Here is an 11,823-nt window from a genome sequence, read left to right as displayed (position 1 = left end):
TTTGACACTGTAAATGTTTGCATCTGAAGAAATGATGTTTGGAGAAAACTGGAGGTAACATTACGAGCAGGAAAATACACAATAATTCTGAACATGGCCTCTTCATTTGTACATCGTTTTTTTTTTATATACCAGTTTAAAATAATCCAAACATTTCTACAAGAAAATATATTCACATCATATTGCATAAATATGTGCCAGAATGAGGTTAATGAATATATATTAAGAAAAGTCTCTACCGGGCCCCGACTTTCCTGTTATCGACCACCGCCCGCAGGAAGAGGAACATGGAGGTACTGGAAGTTTGGCAGAGTTGTCAGTGAAGCATTTCGGAATGCTACACAAACTGCATTATCTGTGTAAGACCCTTCTGTTAGAACAACCAGCCGTAATCCCGTCACTCAGTACATTTACACGCATGCCAAAACTGTGACTATACTCCAATTAAGGCAACAATGAGAATTGATCCTTTTTCTCTCCCGATGTTCGACTCTCCTGTTCTTGTTTCCTTGTCTCTACTTGTTCCCTGACGATCGCCACCTTCCTCTTTTCAGGGATGTCTTAAACACCTGGTAGGCCTTTGCTTGCTCTTCCTGCCTCTGTCTGCGCAGGTTCCCTGACCCACCAGTAGGAGGTGCTGGTGCTCGTTCCCTCTACCACTTCCCTATTGCTGTCTGCCTGGAATCCTACATGTATTCATCTTCAATTCACATTCATGCCTTAATTGAAGTGCAGACAAATACTGGAGGATAGTGAGCGAGTAAATGTACTGAATGAGAACATTAAACGCATTCTGGTGTTGGCGAGTAACGCGTCTGGAACTTTTTCTAACACAATATTCCTCATCGCCAAAAGCTCAAAATATATAAGAGGTAACTACAATACAGTACAGTAAAAGCAGCACAAATTGAGATTTCAATGAGCCAAAGAAATGCTCTGTAAAAAAACAACATTGGCAAAGCAAGTGGAGTGTATTGACCTGGAGGAAAAGTAAATCAGACATTGGCAAGAAGAAATGTGAAGGCTTTAAGATTTCCTTAGGAGAGGGGTAAGGGTAGGGGGGGGCAAAGGGGGGTTTGGGGGGGGCGTCACTGGACCCAGGGCGTGTTCAATAGGACAAAACATTCAGAAGAAGTTACCCTTCTGAATCATTAGCATCAAAACGGGAAAATACATGACACAGTAACAACATGTGGCTGTGAAGGTCTTGTCCTATTGAATTACCTGAGCAATCAACGCAATCATAAATCATGGACGACAACAACCCGCATCTTGTGTAGTCATGTTTTAGTACACAGGGGAGCTTTGGAAGCCTGGAGTTGGAACGCAGTGAGCCACAGGTACAGAGGGGGGGGGGGGCGCCATCGTGGCCTGGCTGAGGTAGTAGTTTGAATGAATGTGGACTTCCCATGGACCCACGGCGGCAGCTTGAAACGGAGGTGTAGCTACCGGTCCGCCCGAGTCGCTGGGGGCTGGAGGAGCGGAGCGCAGAAGAAGAAGAGGGCTCCTCGCTCCCGTCACTGAAGGTCCGTGTGCAAAAGGTTTTCTCCTCCAAGGAAAGTATAACAACCGCTCCTGCTAGAGTGAAGTGTGTGACATCTGCTGACAAACAGATCAAATCTCTTTACAACATGCTTTAATGTCATCGTCAATACATTACCAAACATTCACAACCCTGTTCCCAAGGGTTTTAGGGCTAATAAATAAAATAGTTTGTTTTTGCCGATTTTTAAACAAAGCAGTTTGTGTATGAAGCTGTTCTAGACAGAAAAGCTGGGAGTAAACCAGCCGGGAATGGTTCACTGTCACCGTGGCAACCATAAGACGGCGTGCAGAGGGTCAGTGGGCGGCCCCTCAGTGGCGTGGATGTGTTAGGGCAGTTTCATGAACAGACCGTTATCGATGGACGGGACGGGCATGGGACAGGGGAACTGAAACAGGCTCATGTCGGCTGTGAGGGCGGCCATGGCAGCGGGGTCGTGCTCGATCTGCGTCCTGAGCGCCGGGTCGATCTTCTCCAACCGCCGCTTGATCCTCTTTGCCTCCCTCTCTCGGATCAGCCTGGCCTGCCTCTTCTCCGGCGTCTCATTGGCCCTCTTCATGCGCATGGCCTCCCTGTCCCTCTGCAGCCTGCGTGCCCGCTGCTCGTGTGACTCCTGCATCCTCTGCATGCGTTTGGCCTCGCGGTCCCTCAGCCTCCTCATCTCGCGCTCGTCCTCCGTCTCGCACGCCCGCTTGTTCTTCTTGGCCGTGCGCTCGCGCTCCAGACGCTGCATTCGAGCCTCCAAGGGCTCGTTCTTCCTGCGCAGAGCCCATTTACGCATGGGTGACTGGGCGTCCACTAGCTGCTGGTAGGCAACACAGCTGTTACACACCAGCAACACCCCAGCAGGATACACCGGCATGGGGCTGAGGATGTCTGGGATAGGGGGCAGGCCTGAGGAAGAGGAGTTCAGGGCATCTGGGATAGAAGCAAGCGACGGCCCCTCAGACAGGAGACTGTCAGGCAGTGAGGGAAAGGAGGGTCCAGAGCCGGTACACGGTCCTGGGCCAGAGCAGGGTCCGGATCCTAGGCCATGACACGGTCTGAGGCCTTGACATTGACTAGAGATGTGGCTTGGTCCCTGGCACGTACGATGGGCTTGACACATGTTTGAGCCAGGTCCTGGGTCGGGTCCCTGACATGAACCGGGGCTGGGGCCCGGTCCATGACAGGGGTGGGAGCTGTGGCCCGGGCTGGACATGGGGCTGCTGGAGAGGCTCTGGGACATGGAGCACAGGTCCCCTCCACTGCTCACCTCCATCCCACTCGTGTCAAGCACGTCTTTCAGCTTCTCCCTATGTAAAGAATGCAACATGCTTTCAGTTACCCCTGGCAACGACATGAAGTTTGATAAAGCAAAAACACCAACACACAACAGAGAGGAGGGGCCAACCTGTTAAAGTTGCGTGTGTCTGTGAAGCGTGCGCCGCACACGGCACAGTTGGAGAGGCGGTCCTCAGAGTGGATGAGAAGGTGGCGTCCCAGGGATCCGGGCGAGCTCAGGGCGCGGCCACACACCGGGCACACGTAGCTCTTGGCGTTGCTCATCATGGACGTGTGCTGGTGGAAACAGAAGGAGCAGAGAAAGAGGAGGAACACGCCGCCATTATAATTAAGATGTGAGGTCATATTTCCCCACAATTCTGTATGAAGCCCCCCTTGTGATGCTTCCTGCCATCTGTGAATCCATACTCCTGATTTTCTTTTTTTCTTTTGCCTTCTGTGCACGGCAGTATTGCAAAAAGTAACATTGGCATTTTTCTTTGCGTTGATTTTTTGAGGAGACTGCAATGTCGTTTGCACTGCAACTCCTGACAGTTTTGCAAATAAGTTTTATTCAGATGTTCAGTGTCAGCAGCCCTGCGATGCTAAACTGGTGCCGGAACCTTCCAGGCTGTATAGGAGACGACGTGCTCACCTGGTAGACATGGGAGATGAGCTTGTCAGGGCTGCTGAAGTCCAGCGTGCAGAGGGGACAAACAAAGCTGTGGCCGTGGTCGGCGCCTTCCTCGCTTTCCTGACCAGAGAACAACAACAACAAGCATTACACACGTTACACTCACAGCAACACCGTTTCTACAGTATAGGACAAAGAAATCTAAGGGTGTGGGGTAATATTAATCTCAGTTCTTGGATGAAAAGTAAACATTGTCTAAACAAAACATCTAGTCAAGTATGTTTGTCTAAACAACCCTAAGATGACGATTAGAATGTCAGACAATGTCAGTCATTACAGAAGAAAAGAAAGGTTGTTCTACGCATATGGGTATGGGTATGGGTATGTTTGACATGTAGAACTATTTATACTTTGAGAATATACATTAAAAACAATAACTGTAAATTTGGGAAACTGCTGTGGCAAAATCTGGTATTTTACTCAAAACAATTGTAAAAGCTGAGTTTAAGTTGGAGCCAATTGACAACGACAGAAATCTATCTGTAGGTTGCCGTGGCGACCCCCCTCACCTCTTTGACCCCCGCTCCCTGCAGGCGGCACTGGGCTCTCTTGGTGCTCATGTGGTCGTCGGCGGAGGTGTTGGAGGATGAGTCCTCACCGTGGTTGTCAAGGTCACTATCGCTGTCTTCTATAGAGGCAAACACAGCCCTATCAATACACACACACACACACACAGAGCAGGGCTTACTCTCACCAACACCCTCTTTAGTCCACCTATGTCCCCCACCCAGTCCACCCGCTCCCCCCCCCTGTCCCAGCCCCTCCCTCTGGTACCTGAGATGCTATCCTGGCCTTGGACTTCCTGGGAGTTGTTGCTGCAGCATTCACTGTCCTCGTTGAACTCGTCCCTGCCGTCCATGTTAATAGTGTGCTGAAGGCCTGTGAGACCGGAGGTGTGGAATGGCCCTGGAGAGACAGACAGGCAGTGAGGGTCAGGGCTGAACGACGTCTTTGGACTCATTACAGCCAGGAGGACGCATCAGGAGTAAGGATAGGACGCTAAAGAGCCTCTAGTATTCTTCAAAAACCTTCTTCTTCTCTATACTTCTGACACGGCCCTCCCGGCTGTCCTTGGCATCCCGGTCCAGCCCCTAATTGTCCTGGCAATTATCTTTAATTCCACTCTGACAGTTATAATGAGGAATGAGGCTGTTCACAGTGTTGCTAACACTTTAATGCCCTGCAGCAGCACACACACATATGACAGCAGTCTGACATGTGAGCCCCCAAACACAGAGGCAGGTTCCTTTAATACTCCCTACATACATCATCATCCTCATCCTCATCATCCCCTATCTTCTTTGCTTACGCAGTCCTCCAGTCTTATCACAGTTGTTGTCCTCACACTTCTATTCCATCCTGTTCTTATACTTTTCTATCTTAGATCTTACACATTCCGTTCTCACACAATTGGTTACGTATGTCGAGTTTACACAAGCGTCAACAAAGTTAATGACAGATGTGTGTTTTCACCATACAGCAGACACCTGATTATACAGTATGATACAAATCAGAACCGGCCGTTAGACGAGTGAGCACAATGTTCTCTGTTCTGTTTACACCAGTGAAATCATTCTGACTGATAATCCTCATGATATCGACGGTTCATCAACGTTTCCCCACATGTGCAGTCGCTTTAAATCGGGCTCCTGTGACCGTTACATAAGTGATGTCACTGGACATAGAGCAGAATGGAAGCAGTTGTTAAATGAGTGAGGTGTAACCGTGCTAAACTCATTAGCAACTTCATAATTCTAAAGGATTTGTGATCCATCTTTGTAACTTCTTCTATTTCCTCAATTCACACGTGCCTGGTGACGCTAAGCTCTCCCTCAAACTGTCTAATGACATCAGAGCCTTTTGCAGAAGGGGGGAAATTGGGTTACGGACTCGCCACATGTTTACAGAGAGATTTACAGTCACACACGTCACATACCTCAACACGTTACACACCTCAACTGGGTTTGGTATCATTCTTAACAACTTCCTTGCCAATGCAGACGACCACATGCTTCCTCTGCGATACACAATTCCATAATGACGTCATGTTTCACCTGCAGCAGGCAAGAGTGTAAACGCGTGAGGCTCAGCCCCTCCCCCCAGCTCTCACCCCTCTCCATGCAGGGTGCCTTACACAAGTCGCCTCGTAGATGAGAGAAGTTTCATCCTTAAAACTTGCATATGGACCGTCTCTGCATCAAGCAGCAGTCTCCGTAGAAACATGGAAAAAGCATCTTCTATAATGGGGAACCACACCACTTGGGTTTGACACTTCTCTGGACCTTATTGTCCGCCCCTTTAAACACACACGGAGCAAACACACGTGTGCAGGGTCTGTAGGGAATCTGGCAAACATGAATGACATCAGGTTATTTATTGTAAAGGGTGGCAAAAACCTGCGGTCCAGATCCACAAAACCACCTTCACCAACACAGGCTCTTTCATCTGAGGCGATGACATAGCGACACTAGAGCAGCGAGGCAAGCCTACAGACATATGTACACACACACACACACTAACTTCATTTGCATCCCAACCCCCACCGTTTCCACACACGCATTCACTTGCACATACATGCTAGCTGTTTGACAGCCATGCTGCAGTCCCATGGGGGCAGCAGCCTGCTCGCTCGCTCTCTCGCCCCCCCCCCCCTCTCAGCTAACTGTCTGCTGGGTGCATTTCTCTCAGTACCACCCACTCACTGAGCAGTCTGGCTCACCCTCTGTCCTCCTTGCTTGTACGAAGCCCTCATCACTTCCATATCTATACCATCGGGCTCTGAGGGGGAGGATGGAGCTTCATACCAGGACAGCGCATATGCAGATCCGTTTAACCCTTTCCATCCCCCCCACAGCGTCTCTTTTCATCGAGATCGAGCTCCGTAGTGTGCAGAACCTCGTTTGTATGATCACCCATGACCGAGCAGAAACAAAACAGTACGCTGTATCGGTTCAGGTGTGCTGCTGGTTCAACTCCTCTGCATTTAACACAGAGCCCAACTCCAATTTGGAGCCGGTGCCGTTGAGGAGAAAGCTCAGATCCCTGTTTTTGGGATGGTGGGAGGAGACGGGAGCCCAGGGGGGAGAACATGCACACAGACAGGCCCTCGCTCTGTTGTTGGATGCGAGCATGCGTGGCCTTTATGAGTGCAGAGCCGCGTTCACACCCGTGTCAGATAAAGGTCATTTACTAACATTTAGATTTGACTCAGGCCACTTGGAAAAGATTTAGAATGAATGAAAACAGAAAGCAGCGATTAATGACAGCTTATTGTCCAATTATCCTTCCTCCTGATTGATTTACAATCACTCGATCTGTTAGGTCTGTTCCTCTGTGTAAAGGAACTTCAAATTATCCTGATTCCAATCCCATTACGGAGAGAGAATCTATTTATTGCTTTATCACAGTATAATCAAAAGTTCAAACCTCAATTAATTTTCCCAGGACTGACGTACCGACGCAGACAGACAGGGAGACAGACAGAGGGAGAGACAGACAGAGGGAGACAGGTCTAATCTTGTCTTGAGGTTTTGTCATTCTACAGTTTGGAGAGGCTGGTATGTGCGCACACACACTTTGGGCCACTTCTCCACGCTGAATCCAGGCCTCGGTTAAGTTCTGTCAGAGCCAGGGCCGGAGCGCTGAACTCTGAACCGCTACAGCAAGGAGGCTTTCACGGCACATAGCCAATGATTGATGTGTGAGAGATACCCATCCCCCCCCCCCCCCTCCTTTCTGCTAGGCTCCGTCTGTACATCTGTCTCTCCTCGCTCCCTCCCCTCTCCCCCCCCCCTCCTCCCCCAGTCTCTGCCACTGTGATGTTATCTCAGAGTCTGTGTGTCTGTAGGCAGGAGGTGACGCAGTGTCTGTCTGAATCCAGACAAAGAGACAAACTCATCAGCCAACAGACACAGGAGAGAGGAGGAGGAGGAGGAGGATGGGGGTGTGTGTGTGTGTGTGTGTGTGCGTGTGCGTGTGTGTGTGTGTGTGTGTGTGTGATTGGGGGGGGGGGGCGCACACACAAAACAAAACAGACAAAAGACAGAATGCCAAAACTCTACTCAAACACCCAGCGATGGGGGTCCTGTTGAATTCAAGGCAGCCCCCTTTTCCTTTTCAGCCACCGTCCCCTTCCAAAACACACACACACACAACTGTCTGAGTCTGCAGGAAGTGCTGGGGCCTCCATCCATATGCAAGATCAGGAGTGTTCAGGAGAATAAAGCCTGTGAGCCACAAATCAGATCAATTATCACTTTGGACTCATTACAGCCTGGAATGAGGGGAAATGTGCTGAGGTGACAGAACGCCTCATTATTCTGCATTCCTAACATCAAAACAATCTAAAATCATCTACTAACTATTCTTAGGGACAACAAACCCATCAAATGTGCTGAACTGTGGCAGCAACCTTGAACGAAAATCTGAACAGTGATCTAAAGTCCAAGTTCAGATGGTCGGAGGAGAAAAAGTACAAAAGTGGAAAGTTTTGCTTCATAATAAAACATTAATGTCTACAGAAAAGGCAATTTGTCCCCACAATATGATCAATTCATGCACCTGTACTACCAAACACACTTGTGTCTGTTTACTGAAGCAGCTACTCTTCTCCAGAGAGCGAACCCACTCGCGCCCCAATCCTAATTAACTCTGTGTTATTCTGTTGTTCTTGGTGTCGTACTGAGGAGGAAGGCAAACATGAGGAGCTACTCCGCCTGTCAGACAGCACAGAGAGGCTCCAACATGAGGAAAAAACAACCCGCACACTTGTATTATTGTCTGGAATTCCCTCTATGTGTGTGTGTGTGTGTGTGTGTGTGTGTGTGTGTGTGTGTGTGTGTGTGTGTGTGTGTGTGTGTGTGTGTGTGTGTGTGTCTGCCTGTCAGACTGTCTCCCTGCCTGTCTCGTCTGTCTGTCTTTCTAGTCTCTCTCTGGAGGGGGGAGGGAGGTGGGGGGCTTTGTGTGAACACTTCATACCTCACAAGAGAAAACAAGTAAGACAATGAGAGAGTGAGAGAGAGAGAGAGAGAGAGAGAGAGAGAGAGAGAGAGAGAGAGAGAGAGAGAGAGAGAGAGAGAGAGAGAGAGAGAGAGAGAGAGAGAGAGAGAGACACACACACACACACACACACACACACACACACACACACACACACACACACAGACACAGATCTCATTAACTGTTGGGGATTACTGTGGCCCTAAGTGCAGCAAGATGTATTTCACCACGAAACTATGTTTAGAAAGCAGAGCTGTAGCGTACATAACTGCTGAAGATTACACTGCTCAATCCCCCCCGGTGGAGGCGTGTCCCGAGGTGTCGGCGTGCTGTCCAACGTTGCGAAGACAGGAGAGCCAAAAACCAACAAATAAGAGACGACAATAACACAAACAAAGAGCCAAAACTGCATTATAATATGCTTTTAACACTACTTTGGTGGGGGAAGGACTCTGCTGCAGCACAGATACACGCTGTGCCTAACAGACAGGATGCTTAGGAACAACCAGCCTGCAACACTCATCCGTATGTGACAAAAATCAACAACCACTACATGTTTCAATTGTGATTTTGTGCTGAACTGTCAGTCAATGTCTGACATCAAATTTGTATTCAGATAGTGATATTGTGCTTGTCTTGTAGTATACAGTATTCTAATGACTTGTAATTGATCCAGAGTTTGAACTTTGTCAGTGTTAGTTAGGACGTAGGAGTCACAGGGTACTGGGGTTGGTTGTCCTCAATATGAAATCTAAATACACAAACAGAACTTTACCGTATCATTATTGTGCTCAGTATTGCTTCCCCATCAAATTGCGCCGAAACAGAGATGTTGGTGCAAAATGCCTGGATGTCACAGTCGGCGCTACTAAATGTTTAAATGCCTCACTCCTGTCTCATCCCATCACAGTCCCAACAATGTGCACATCTGCATCTTCTTTATGCCTGGGGGACATATTTCCAAATGACAGTGGGGGAAACAAAACTTGGGAAAGCAGAAACACAGTTTGCCACCGTCCACAGCATCCTGCACAGATTCTACCAGTGCTTGTGAAATTAGAACATGAACAACTTTACCTGCAGTATTACTATAAATCTAAGATATATTGTGCCGTCTGCTGACATTAAATAATGTGACGTGTGATGCCATTGCTCCATCTATTGAAATCTATTTAAACCTGCCTGGAGAGAGCATCAATGTACTGGCACGTTGTTTACGCAGGCCGCTGTATGAACAATTCACAATCACAACAAACACAACACTGCTGTAGCATCCACGGTAACACACAGATGACTGCCATGATATGTGCTTAGAGGCGGTAAAATGCTCTCGGGTAATACATGGAATACCTACAGTTAACTTTGAAGGGGTTGGTCTGTTTTCGCCTGGACATAGTACTGTCCACTCCCGGTGGAAAAATGGACTCTCCTCCTAAACCCGGACCGTTACCCGGCGCCCAGTCCAGGTGTGTTCCGCACGGTAGAACCCGATCGAAGCGCCGATAGACGATTAACTAAACTGTAATAACAAAATGGTGACCGATTCGTTTTGCGGTGCGGCGGATCGTTAACAACAAACGTTAACAAAAAAAAAAAGAAAAAGAAAACGCACCCAGAGTCACATTCTTGCTCCCGTTTAAATAGCCAGTCTCCGGTTCATCCGGGCTTACAATGATGTCCGAGCCCGAGCATCGAGCCGCTGCGAGCGCCGTGCACGTTCAATGCTGCGCTGCACCAGCTGATCTACGGCAACGAGCCACGGCGAGGAGCATTCTGGGTAAATACAGGGACGCTGGGGGAGTTGATGTTGCGTTAAAGTACGGTGGGGAAAAACATTACTGTGGCGCAATCGGATGCACCTTGTGCAAGAGAGGATAGCTACAACATGGTTCGGCTGTACTTATGAGAGACACTGTGAACAATACAATATGTATATATAAGACAAGTGTCTAAAGTAAAGTGAGGCATATTTTAAATGAAATTGTACTCAGTATTCAGAATATTTATAAACAAATGCCTGTCACAGTTGGCGTCTTACCTTATTCTTAAACTTTTAAATGATCACAATATGAATATTTGCATTTATATCAAACAGAGAAAGTCAGTAAATCTTACATTTTTGAGAAGTTGAAACCAGTATATGCCCGGCTTCTTTATATGCTGATTTATCCTTCTTGCCAGTTGAAAAGCCATATTATCACTATTCAAACTGCTTGTATTTACTTAATTCGCACAAGATAAACACAAGGATGACCAAATTAAATATTTGCATATTTTGTGGCTTGTCTCTAAGGAAAACCTGGATGATTTGTTTTAATCTTGAGTCCATGTTGTAGATTTGAGTGTGTTCTGAGTTACCCACCCAGCTAACATGACAAGAGTGCCGTTTGTTCACCTACACGATCAAACTAAAATGAACCATTCACAAAATGCAGTGCATGGACTTTCACTCATTTGCCAGTAAAACTTGATTCCGACAGGAGAAACTGGGGCATTGACATTAGAAATGTACTTTGAAATGTATGCTGAACCCCAGTAATGTTATAAAGTTCAGTTTCCCTTACTTTGCACAACGCCCTCTAGAGGTAAACCATACCTTCTCTTGTTTTTCACATTGCTGAGGAGTGCCCCTGACGAACAATACCTGAATGTGGTGGAAATCGGTGGACTGCCTCTTGAACCAACCTGCTCAGTGTACTATCCGTACTACGTATCAACACTAGGGGGCGCCGGAAACCACTAAACTACTAAAAGTCACAACATTACATGTAGTCGTCATCACTGAATGCCACGAGTGAACGGACCGCAGCACTGACTTGAACTAGGGAGGAAAAATGTATTCATCCGCAGCATTACGAGAATAATACCATCCCAACAAAATTATTTCTTCGTTTCATCAAATCCACGATGGAATAACAAGTGACTGATGACATAGGAGTGTAAAAAGGTAAACTGAAAGCCACGAGTTCAAATTCATCCAACAAAATATGGTCTGTTAGCCTGTGTTAACATTTTATAGTCGTAACAGTAACACTGAACGGTTGAAAACAAGCTAGTCAACTAGCAATCCGCAAATCACAACAAACATTCATAGTGCGATCAAATGCGCATATTTTTTCTGTAATATAAACAAAATCCCACAGTTACCCATGCTGTCCAGCGATCTGTGGCACATGAAGCTGGCTTCTCGGGCAGGGTTAAGAGAGTGAAGCGGTCCTCAGACTGCAGGTTAACGTACGGCCATGCTAAACTTCAGCTGTCCGCTCTGCGCGCGCCCCTTCCACACACACACACACACACCTCTGAGACATGTCACTGTAACCCT

At 47.6% G+C, this 11,823-nt stretch overlaps 1 protein-coding gene across 3 annotated transcripts; it reads right to left on the bottom strand.

Annotated features, from left to right (window-relative positions):
- Positions 1-273: 273 nt before the first annotated feature.
- znf821 (zinc finger protein 821) lies at positions 274-11,814 on the bottom strand. Of its 3 annotated transcripts, none has more exons than XM_076156169.1 (6): positions 11,646-11,814; positions 4,275-4,406; positions 4,010-4,128; positions 3,462-3,560; positions 2,937-3,103; positions 274-2,838 (listed from the first exon to the last, which is right to left on the bottom strand). In XM_076156169.1, the coding sequence occupies exons 1-6, from the start codon at positions 11,671-11,673 to the stop codon at positions 1,872-1,874; spliced, it is 1,512 nt and encodes a 503-aa protein (XP_076012284.1). In that variant the 5' UTR covers positions 11,674-11,814; the 3' UTR covers positions 274-1,871. The 3 variants fall into 3 exon arrangements, with proteins under 3 accessions (XP_076012284.1, XP_076012285.1, XP_076012283.1); XM_076156170.1 differs by having other exon boundaries at positions 4,010-4,148; positions 11,646-11,773; XM_076156168.1 differs by lacking the exon at positions 11,646-11,814 and adding an exon at positions 9,853-10,219.
- Positions 11,815-11,823: the final 9 nt, after the last annotated feature.

Source organism: Genypterus blacodes, unplaced genomic scaffold, assembly GCF_046128005.1.
Source record: "Genypterus blacodes isolate CSIRO-AG114 ecotype Tasmania unplaced genomic scaffold, CSIRO-AGI_Gbla_v1 ptg000067l_1, whole genome shotgun sequence".
Classification (NCBI taxonomy): domain Eukaryota; kingdom Metazoa; phylum Chordata; class Actinopteri; order Ophidiiformes; family Ophidiidae; genus Genypterus; species Genypterus blacodes.
This window is presented reverse-complemented; position numbering and strand designations above follow the sequence as displayed.